A 12,344-nucleotide genomic window follows, 5' to 3' on the forward strand; every position below is an offset into this window, starting at 1 on the left:
ATTGAATCATGCTGCAGAGCAGCTCAAAACAAAGTCAGATCCAGTTAGTCTTCGTTTAACAACCATGACTTCAAGTGATCGTGTTATTCCCTGCAGAAAGTATCCCAATCTCAGTGTTCGTGGATTTGATTCTGATGTAATGGTTACACTACCAACTGCATACTCGTTAGAGTACATTCCAGTACCTTACATACCCTAACCCAACAGAACAATAGATCAAGATCTCAAAGAAAGGACCAATATACATGTGAAAGATGCTGGTTGTCATGGCATAGTTCGCAAGCGTGACAAATCACTTTCATCTATGATTGTGCCTGTATGGATCTCCAGCAAAGAAGATCCTAGTGAAGAGATGTTAGTATATGCACTACTTGATACACAGTCTGATACCACATTTGTATTGAATCATGCTGCAGAGCAGCTCAAAACAAAGTCAGATCCAGTTAGTCTTCGTTTAACAACCATGACTTCAAGTGATCGTGTTATTCCCTGCAGAAAGTATCCCAATCTCAGTGTTCGTGGATTTGATTCTGATGTAATGGTTACACTACCAACTGCATACTCGTTAGAGTACATTCCAGTCAACAAATCGCATATACCAACTCCTGAGATTACAGAAAAATGGCCTCATCTCCACCAAATCGCTCATAGGATACATCCCATACAGAAGTGTGAAGTAGGTCTATTAATCGGTTATGATTGTCCCCAAGCCATTGCACCTCGTAACTGCATCACAGGAGTGGGAAATCAACCATTCGCCATAGAAACAGACCTGGGATGGAGCATTGTTGGGCAGATGACACAGGCAGAAGAGAGTGAAAATATTTTCGGTGTTTCACATAGAATACTTATCAAGGTAATACCAGACAACTTGGTACTCAGCATTAATAGTACTGGGGATGCACATAACTCTTATGAAAAGCAGTATACACCATCAGAGATTTGCTATGCTTTCAAGACTTTAACAAAAGAACAGATTGTCAGTCCTTTGGATGTAGTGAAATTACTTGAATCTGATTTTAATGAAACCAGAACTGATGATGTGTTTATGTCTCAGGAAGATTTCCGGTTCATGAAGATTATTGAGAATGGTATTCACAAGGGAGATGATGGGCTTTATACAATGCCACTCCCGTTTAAACATGATAAACCTAAATTGCCAGACAACAAGATTATGGCAGAGAATCGCTTGCAGTACCTTCGGCGTCGATTTAAGAGTGATCCTAAGTACTTAAATGACTATAAAGTGTTCATGCAGAGCATCATTTCAGCGGGCGATGCAGAATTAGTTGAGAAACAAGAAGAAGAATTCGAACATGTCTGGTACATACCTCATCATGGAGTCTACCACCCCAAAAAACCTGGTAAAATACGTGTTGTATTTGACTGTAGTGCCAGATACAAAGGAACAAGCCTAAATGACCATTTATTGCAAGGTCCAGACCAAATAAATTCTCTTGTTGGTGTTCTTTGTCGCTTCCGGAAAGAGAAAATTGCTATCATGTGTGATATCGAGAGAATGTTCCATAGATTCAGAGTAGCAGAGCAGGATAGAGATTTTCTTCGATTTCTTTGGTGGAAGAATGACGATATAGATTCTGACCCAGTTGTATACAAGATGAGAGTACATCTCTTTGGTGCAGTGTCTTCACCGGGGTGTGCGAATTATGGTCTTAAACGTATAGCTAAAGATAATCAACAGTATGGTAGTGATGTAGTCTACTTCGTTAACAGGAATTTTTATGTAGATGATGGCCTGCAAAGTGTTGAATCAGTGTCTAAAGCTGTTAAACTCATTCAAGATGTTCGTGATCTTTGTGCAGAAGGGAATCTTCGTCTGCACAAATTTGTTTCCAATAGCAGGGATACTATGGAATCGATACCTATCTCAGAGCAAGCACAAGGCATCAAGGACTTAGATCTTTCTTCCAGTGACCTACCAGTAGAAAGAGCCCTCGGTGTTGAATGGTGTGGAGAATCAGATTCCTTTCAGTTCAGACCAGCCATTAGAAATCATTCCCCTACACGTCGTGGTATCCTGTCAACTGTGGCTTCGATATTTGACCCACTTGGATTTCTTGCACCACTTGTCTTGTGTGGTAAACGTATTTTACAGGAGATGTGCAAAAAGGGTATGGAATGGGATGAACCCCTACCAGATAATCTTAGTACAAAATGGGAATCATGGCTTTCCGAAATTCCTAAGTTGGCTGATCTCAAAATCAGGAGATGCTACAAACCAGAAAGTTTTGAAGACTTGAAGAAAGTTGAGCTGCACCATTTTTCAGATACTAGTCTTACAGGATATGGACAATGTTCCTATCTGAGATTAGTTGATGTTCATAGTAACATACATTGCTCCCTTGTCTTAGGAAAAGCAAGAGTCACTCCTCTGAAACCAGTGACTGTTCCCAGGTTGGAACTTCAAGCTGCAGTTACTTCCATTAAAGTCAGCAACTTCCTAAACAAAGAATTAGACTATGAAAACATAGACAATTTCTACTGGACAGACTCAAAGGTAGTACTTGGTTATATTGGAAATGATGCACGTCGCTTCCATATATATGTGGCAAATCGCATACAAAGAATTAAAGATACTTCTGTAGCTGAGCAATGGCACTACATTCCCAGTGCAGAAAACCCTGCAGATCATGCATCCCGTGGCCTAGATGTGGCAGGCTTGCAGAAGTCAAACTGGTTCACCGGTCCAGCCTTTTTATGGAATGAAGAACTACCATCTTTTGGCAATATGAACATAGATCTACAAGAAGATGATCCGGAACTGAAAACTGCAAAGGTGTTGGCTACTACCGTAGTTACTTCATCAATGCTGCATCATTTGGAGTGCTTCTCAGACTGGTCCAAGGCAGTGACTGCAATTGCTGTATTACATCAATACATTTCCAGAAAGCTTAGGCAGACTACTATTTCACCACAAGAAGCTAGACAGAAAGCAGTGATGACCATCATAAAGTGGGCGCAACAAGATGCATTCGCTGAAGAAATAGAAGACTTAAATCGTCATGCCAATTCAAAGGATGTATTATCTGTGAAAAGAAACAGCTGTCTAATTTCATTAAGTCCTTATTTAGACGATCAACAAGTACTGAGAGTAGGTGGACGATTGAAGAGATCTACCATGCCTGACCATGTTAAACATCCCATTATCCTTCCTAAGAAGAATCATGTGTCGTCTATGATTATTGGATGGTGTCATAGAAAGGTGGCTCACCAAGGCAGAGGAATGACCGTGAATAGTCTAAGATCAAGTGGATTTTGGATTCTGAACTGTAGTTCAGCAGTTGCATCGTACATATTCAGATGTGTCCTGTGTCGAAAACTTAGAGGAAAGGCCAACACACAAAAAATGGCAGATCTTCCCAAGGATCGTTTAGAGCCAGCTCCACCATTCACATACTGTGGAATGGATTGTTTCGGCCCATTCATCATTAAGGAACGTCGATGTAAAGTGAAACGATATGGTGTAATTTTTACTTGTTTGGCCCTTCGTGCTGTTCACATAGAAACTATAGAAGAAATGTCTACTGATGCATTCATTAATAGCTTACGTTCATTCATTGCTATCAGAGGTCCTGTAAGACATATACGATGTGACAGGGGATCTAACTTCCTTGGTGCCAAAAATGAGCTTTATCGTGAAATGCAGGCACTAGATAAAGAAACAATCCAAGACACATTGCAGAGTGTTCAATGTGAGTTCATATTCAATTCTCCAGGTGTCTGGGAACGCCAGATTAGGTCAGTAAGGAACGTGCTTGCAGGAATCCTTGAGCAAGCTAAAGCCAGGCTGAATACTTCGTCTCTCAGAACATTCTTATATGAGTCTATGGCCATTGTCAATAGCCGGCCTTTGACAACAGAGCACTTGAATGATCCTATGGGACCGACTCCACTTTCTCCTAATCAGCTCCTGACAATGAAATCTGATGTTGTTGCACCACCTCCAGGTAATTTTGTGAAAGAGGATCTATATGCTCGTAAACGATGGCGCACAGTTCAGTACCTAAGCAATTTATTCTGGACAAGATGGCAAAAGGAATATTTGATAAATCGCCAGTCCAGGCAGAAATGGCAAAAGACGAAAAGAAACATACAGGTAGGTGACATTGTACTTCTTCAAGAAGAAGACACCATTAGATCTCATTGGAGATTAGCAAAGGTAATAGAAACCATTAATGACAAAGATGGACTTGTACGACGGGTCAAGATTCTTATGGGTGACCCAAACTTAACCAAGCGAGGTAAGAGAATGACTAACTGCTCTATTCTAGAGAGACCTATCCATAAACTTGTTCTACTTGTAGAAAACAATTCTGAAGACCACCACCCCTGATGTAGCCCTGATGGGTGGGAGCAGTATAGAGTACACTCGTTATCGTAAGTTTGTTGGTACATGTTGTAGAAAATCATAAATGATTTTGGGTGGGAGTGTGGCTGCCGCCCTCTATTGGCAGATTTGAAATGTTCTTTCTTAGAATGTTGGAAGAGCCTCGCGAAACAAACAGATCAAATAGCTTCACCTTCGCGGTGGTGTGCCATTACGCATAGAAAATAGTTCCTTTTTGTTTCATGAATTTTATGCATTTGTAGACTCCTTGTTGTGTTTGGGGTCTTTTATTGATAGTAATAATTATTTTGTGTTGTATTTTGAATACTTTTACTCATTACTTATTTGATCTTTCTAAGTGACTTGCCCTATTGTATCCATTGGCCTTTTTGCCGTTTGTTGATACATACTAGACATGAAAGCTGTTTTCTGTTATGTCACTGTGAATTTCGGATACTTTCGATTATCCCAAGGCTTTACAGGTCGCCAATGAGGTAAATATGTGCCCATAATGTATCCGTTGCATTTACACTATTTTTGCCTTTTTTTCGTTCAAGATTTATCTTGTTATCAAGTATTTTAGATGTTTTGAGTAGATCGGAAAAACGATCATTTGTTACTATTATTCGACATACCTAGCATATCGTTACTATAAATTTAATTGTGTTGCTACGTTATTGTTATTTGTATTTATCTGTATTTTTCAGTTTTTACGGAGCTTAAGATTGTGAATACAATGTTCATGAATGTGCTTGGTTTTACATTACGAATCGTTCGCTGTATAGTGTTAAGTAAACTTGCACTGTTGCTTGAATAAATCACATCTCCAGTATACGAAACTCTTGTAGACTTGTCACTTTAAAGTAAAGCTCTTGGTGATACATGGCATCCAAGTTGTGAGCATCGGTCGTTGGGTGATTGTCGTTCGCCACACAAACCTAAACCACCGTCCCTCAACACCGTGAGGTGCCTACACGAACGCCAGAACGCTGTGTTCTCAGTGTTGTTACTTTCAGATGGATTGCGAACTTCCAACAAAGAAAACATGATCTTTAAGTACAAGATATAATTGAGGGATTTAATGACATAAAAATGCAAAAAAACTATGAGTCACAGGCAAAAATGTATGCCACCAATAACAACCAGTGTCCGGTAGCGGCAGCTGACAAATATTGCAGTGCACCCGGGTAATTGCCATCTGTTTCAAAACACACGGGACAACGCAGGATTCGACGACGATATATGGTATTGTAATAGGTGATTTTCCGTACAATTGCGAGATCTCGCGAATGCATGAAAGACGCGCGTCGAACGTCTGCCGCAAAAATCGAACGATTTGATTTTGAACTCGAATTTCCTTATTTCGTAGCTCACACCGACCGGCCGATCTTCGACAGAGGAATATTGCTTCCGAATACCCTTACTTAATCGAAATTGCCTATCATCAAATGTGGACAGCACATTATTAAGCATGGAAATGTCCCCAAAATACTTTCGCGTTTGTCGAATCCCACGCGATGTTTGACGCCACTACGACGCTATGACCTTTGTTTGTCCTGTTTTTACGTTCGATTTCACGCATAACGCGTGATTCTCGCAGTGTGCGGAAAATGGTCTATTCTCCACTATGGGTAAATAAATACAGGAGAGGATGAAGGTAATTTCGAAAGCTACAGATTTGTGCCGAGTGTACACCAACCATTATTAGAGCGACGGCGTGCAAAGTCTTTCGGCCGGAGTTGAGACAAGGCATATCATGTACGTGTCACAAAAACGATGCGAAAATCCGATCTTACACCATCAAACTTACCCCAGAACGACGACAAAACTTGTCAGTCATACTGTCACAAAACTTTGGTTATACCAAAGGTATCCAGGTCAGATGTTGGAACTGAGGTCGCTGTGCCGGTCGCCGTACATGATACACCGCGTCCCGCCGCGTCTCAAATTTCGGTCGAACGTCAAATATCTCCAGTTACAAGTAGTATGATGAGTCACAAAACCGGTTTATTTCACAACTGTACTTTCAATGGGCAAATTACAGTCCAAATTGTACAAAAAACGGAATGAAAACGTGGAAAATCCAAACTGTACACGACCCTGTATTTTAAATCGCGTTGTGCGTCAGTAAAAGGTCAGAAAGGTCATCCTTTGTTATGCTAATTTGTGTGTTTACGCTGCTCTATTCAACGTCGATATGTTTCTTTTTCACGTGGAATAAAAATTAGTTTGTATTCAATTTGAACTGTGTTGCGCATGCAATTTTTGTATGCATTCAGCGTACAACTACATACTATTCTTATAAATATTCATGTTCAAGGGCCATAATCATGATCTTACAAGTCGTTTGGACCCCTCGCCGTTTGGACCCCAGGACGATTAGACCCCAGGACGATTAGACCCCTCGACGTTTCGACCCCTCGACGGTATAACCGCTTGACGTCACACTTCTCAACATTTGCACCCAGCATTATTTGTCAAAAGTTGCAACATTTTACTGGATAAAACTAGAAGATACCTGACTTTGGCAACAGAATCGCGAATTACGGCGATCCCTCGACGGTTGAACCCCTCGTCGTCACAACCCCAAACGTTTGAACCCACTCTTATTACGAATATGAATACTGCCCGATCAAAAGCAACAACCACTTTACTGTATAAAATTAGTTGATAAAAAAAAGTTGGTAACAGAGTCGCAAATTACAGCGGATATCTTTTCTGATCGATGCCTGTACTGGGCGTTGGAGAGAGTTCAGTCCGCCATGTTGTTTACTATAGCAAGGCTATTGTTTAGCAAAATTACCCCAATCAAAATACTAGTAGTTAGGTGAAAATACGAGAAACATATTTACAGCTGGTACATGGCTGTCATTATTTCATCAAACAGGAAAATGCGAATGTTCATTTGAATTATATTCTGTCGGGTTCATTTCCGGGGCCAAGAAAACTTGTAGAAATTCGAATTCAAGTAGGGAATAGACTACAATGTTCAATAAACACACTAAGCTTATTTCGTATTTTTCATGATGCCGATCGAGTGGACGAACGTGAAACTTTAGACCACTGAAACAAAGCACGTCGGTTCAATATTGAACTTCCAATGATGCTTTGCTTTGTAAATGCTTTGTTCTATAAAAGACAGTATAGTACAATCGCAAAACACATGATATGTGTAACTTCACGTTGTAAAACCTGTTCACAATATGAAATTGACTAGTAATCACGAGCGCTGTATCAGAGAATTGACTCCGTTTTCATATACTCGTATACTACACTCAAGCATAGACCCTCTACTGGAGGGTCTATGACTCAAGGTAAACTACCGTACAGCCTGTGGGTAATTTCACTCGCCGGCGTGATAATGAGTTGCGTTCAGAACTATATACAATGTAAGTCATTGTTCTACGTGTGAATATTTGAACTTACCGACGTGATAATCTGTTGTATTCAAAACTAAACGCAGTGTAAGTCATTGTACTACGTGTGAATATTTGAAGTTGCCGGCGTGATAATGCGCCGTTTTCAAAACTAAATGCAGTGCAAGTCATTTCACTACCTGTGAATATTTGAACTTTCTGGCGTGATAATGAGCTGTGTTCAGAACTAAACGCGATGTAAGTTACTATTTTCTGACAATAGTACATTACAAACATAGCACAATTATATTTATTGACTAATAAATCCACATTGCAAGAACTGCATGCTTATAGTTATTTACTGTCAATATTTAAGATATAGAAGCAGGTTCGTGGGCAATCTGAGTGATTTTTTTTGCTTTTTCTTTTTTTCAGACAGTCTTGGCTAGATAGTGTTAAAATCGCCGACGAAATGCTGTTTTTCCAAACAAGTTGAATGAAACCTGCCTCGTCTTACAATAATTTTCTTCGAATACGACTTCATTTCAAACTTGTCTTATGAATAACCGTTATGTGGCAAAATATTACGTCTAACCGAAATTGGAATAGCACGGTTCATTCCGCGAAAAACTATGCTTATATAACTATATGACTACCGTCCTTTCCCCTCAAATTATAAATATTGTTATTGCATTTTCTTAGGTGACAACCGAACATCACCAAGCAACGGTGTGTGGTGGGTTTTCGCATTTAGTCATGATGCGATTTTGTGGACGGACGATAAACGGCACTTTCATAAAACGGGCATTATCTCCATTCTTTTATTATACATTGAGCTAGTCAAAAAACAGTGAAAATAAATTCCATACAAAATACGCGAAAAGTTTCATCAGCTAAACTAAAGCATTTTACAGTATTTTCATTATTTACTGTACCCATGGATGTACATCCATGTTGTACCGTACAGTACCGTGACTTTTACATAATTGGGTCTCTGTTTTTTATTATTATTATGAACTAATTTTATACAGTGAAGTGGTTGTTGCTTTTGATCGGGCAGTATTCATATTCGTAACAAGAGTGGGTTCAAACGTTTGGGGTTGTGACGACGAGGGGTTCAACCGTCGAGGGATCGCCGTAATTCGCGATTCTGTTGCCAAAGTCAGGTATCTTCTAGTTTTATCCAGTAAAATGTTGCAACTTTTGACAAATAATGCTGGGTTCAAATGGTGAGGATTGTGGCGCCAAGCGGTGTATCGTCGAGGGGTCGAAACATCGAGGGGTCTAATCGTCCTAGGGTCGAAACGTCGAGGGGTCTAATCGTCCAGGGGTCGAAAGGGCGAGGGGTCCAAACGACCTGATACCATATAATAGCAATAACCCCCGCCGAAGGCGGGTATACTACGAGATATTGCATAATTCACGACATATATGCACGAGCCACAGGCGAGTGCATATATGGAGTGAATTGTGCAATATCAAGTGGTATACCCAACTTAAATGTATGCAAATGTATTCTAAATGACCCCCTGAATGCGTTGGTTGTCCACGTTGTGAACACAATGAATACGACTCAGAAAGAAATTTCAACAAATTAAGCGAGAGTTATTAGAAAGGTCGCAGGCATTTTTACCTAAGGAAATGGCAACTGAAAGTGGAGGATCCCTGGTTTCGAAACGAGTTTTTTTTTGACAAGATGTATGTCAACACGGCACGCTGACGAACACATCTCTCCTCTCTGTGTAGTTTGCGATAGTGTCACGCTCGTATTCTTTGCAAGAAATATCAAGGTAGTCTAACCATTCCAGCACTTTTATAATGCATTCGTCAAGATTTGTTTATGTCATGATATTAAAAACTGCTGTGGAAAGTGTCGCGATCGCGTATAGTACAGTCACAACAAACTTCGCGTAAGTCGTAGCTAGCGACTCCTTACCCTTTTCACGATTGGCCACGATAAAATGATAGACATCTGCGCGACTATTCATTTGCACCCGGATCTGGTAAGAAATTTTACCAGTGAATTGCAGAAACGGACAGCCGGTCGAGCCTAACGACACTCCATACTTTCTGTCCCGGCGTTCGCAATTTATTCACGCCTATTACGTTTATACACAATATTTATTAATAATAACATATTAATATTAGGCACGACAGACTGTCGACAGTCTACTGGCTGGGGTCAAACCACAGTCCCTCTGTGGTCAAACCAGGGAGCTGTAATGTCAAACATACTAAAGTTGATTAGAGTTCGACCATTTTAAATCGTATAGGGGTGGTTGGAAGAGTGTGACTAGTGCAATTTGTTTCATGGTGTATTATCTGTATTTTTTTGAATGATCCAGGATTGTTTTTCGCAACACCTTGTATACAACTTTTTTTTCATCGGTGTCTAGCTTGCAAATTATTTATAAACAAATCTTTCGGCCGTCCCTCATGATATCAAATAGTCGATCCCTAACTTCACAACTTGGCTGGTTCCCGCCTCAAGTGTCATGGCGTAGCAAGCCACAAGAGGCCCGTAACTAGTAACGGTTCCGGCATTCTGATTGGTACACCACTTTCTCGTTGCTTGTTCCATTTCCCTTAGTTACCTGACGTCAGCGCTTACGCTCGTGGCCGTTCAGGGGTTTCCTTTTGCTTTCGAAAGTTGGGCGAATAAAAAGAATTGTTTCTTTTGTTATAAATTTGCACAGAACATATCAAATCTGTAAATCTAAGCAGGCAGTATGTATGTATGAGCATGGCTTTATTGTAGCATTACAGACACGTTTACGCAAAACGGAACTTGGAATGTTTTCAAATTACGTCACCCAGTCGCGTTCCTTCCAGCCGGAAAACCGGCCCAAATGGAAGAATATGGCGATTACTAGTTACTAGTACCTGCGTCCTACCTGTCATTCGCAAAGGACGCCGGGAACCAGCGAAACTTCACAACTTGGACCAAGACAACACTAATCATCGTGCAGGTGGTGGCGCTTCCATAATCTGCTTTCTGTAAGTAAGATTTCACTATGTACATGTCACATATATCATTCTTGTGTTCATAGACGTATCACAAATTCAGTTGACGGTATGTAAAAAGAATGACTCGCCGCCGATTGACCTCCATAAATTTCAAAGAAAATAACGACCTATCCAACAAGGGGTCCTACTATTTAACGCCCGGACACGCGAGGGAGTGTCCGGGCACGCGCGGAGGCGAACAGGGGGGAATACCTAACGCGCGGGGCAGCGGCAGCAATCCTTGTACTGTATAATATTTGTTTATGCTCAAAATTTGAACCGGAGTGGCGAATTCGAGCAGCTATCCACACTTTTTATGATCGACGCCCGGGCATTCCGGCGAGTCGAGTCCGCCATGTTGTTTACTAATTTTGGTTAGCGTTTAACAATAGGACAATACCATTCGATCCATGGGGGTGACAGTCCTACGAATGTGCCGACATTGTCGAAGGACAAGGACAGGAAAAGTTTGTGCAAGTGTGGCGAGACTCCCGTAGTTACGCGGAAATTATTTACCTCATGTGAAAAAAAGCATGTTTCTCATTGTTGTGTTATATTGTATCGTATCATGGATCTAGGTAGTCCTGCGTACAGTCTATGGAGGTACGCCGGGCTGTGGTGGGGTCGTCTATCAACCAAACGCGCTCCCGTACACACAGCACTGTATTCAGGGCTAGCATCCAAGAGCTTCGTGGTTGTGTTATAATGTTACAATGTGAAAACAGACAACCACTCAGCCATAATACGTATCGAGACCAAACATAATTTGTCGATAATCGAGTGTTGCAAGAAAAAGTGAGATTGTCGCAAAATGTAGCAAATCGTTTTCAAAACAGTGCCGCTAAGAAAGTCTCGCTTTGTTTGCGCCCACTGTAAAACATGTATAGTTAACAAACCGCCCTTTTAGAAAATATTTTTATTAAAAATAAGTACAAGTCAACTACTATACATGTTTTAATTTTCGTTTTAAATAGACAGACACCCCACCCTAGTGGAAAATATTTTTATTCAAAATTATTCAAAGTACAAGTCAACTAAAACGAAAATTAAAACATGTATAGTTAATAGACAGACACCCCGCCCTTGTGGAACATATTTTTATTCAAAATTATTCGAAATTGACAATGCTATGATAAACGTGTTTTTCGTTGTCGCTATAATGCAGTATCAGAACTCCAAGTTAAAATATTAACGGGGAAGTACAATTGTGCATGCCTCCCATTAGTTCCAAAGAACGGCATTATCACGTCGGCAAGTTCAATCGTCCACACCGAAGACAACGTCATAACTCTGTAATAGTTCTGAAAAGAAGGTGTTATCATGTCGGCAAGTTAAATTGTTCAAACTAAAAGCAACGTCATACACTGATTTAAAAAAAAAAAAAACGCCGATAGCACACGGGTTTGGAAAAGATCGATCACGGGGCGCGTATACAGAAAACGCGTATACGCCAACTGGGCTTGGGATCTCTCCATCGCGTCAAGTGGTCGTGGTCATTCATTCGCAAACGTGAATTCGTACAGCGGGCGATGAACTAAACTTGACCTTTCGATGTGTCGCTTCCAAGGCGTTGTGATACTCTCTTTATTACTACCTATATTTAATAAAAGTGGGAACGTCATTCAGTTTCATTG

The 12,344-nt window shown here is 40.6% G+C and overlaps 2 protein-coding genes across 2 annotated transcripts in view; both read left to right on the forward strand.

Annotated features, from left to right (window-relative positions):
- The first annotated feature begins 304 nt into the window (after positions 1-304).
- On the forward strand, positions 305-4,354 carry LOC146729583 (uncharacterized). The gene has a single exon (XM_085495402.1). The coding sequence runs from the start codon at positions 305-307 to the stop codon at positions 4,352-4,354; it is 4,050 nt and encodes a 1,349-aa protein (XP_085351528.1).
- Positions 4,355-10,517: 6,163 nt separating this feature from the next.
- LOC100366565 (uncharacterized) overlaps positions 10,518-12,344 on the forward strand; it is a 59,074-nt gene continuing 57,247 nt past the window's right edge. The window contains exon 1 of the mRNA XM_085495403.1: positions 10,518-10,701. The gene's annotated coding sequence lies outside the window, so the exon portion shown is untranslated. The remainder of the gene's footprint in view (positions 10,702-12,344) is intronic.

Source organism: Saccoglossus kowalevskii, chromosome 21, assembly GCF_978046115.1.
Source record: "Saccoglossus kowalevskii chromosome 21, keSacKowa6.1, whole genome shotgun sequence".
Taxonomy (NCBI): Eukaryota; Metazoa; Hemichordata; class Enteropneusta; family Harrimaniidae; genus Saccoglossus; species Saccoglossus kowalevskii.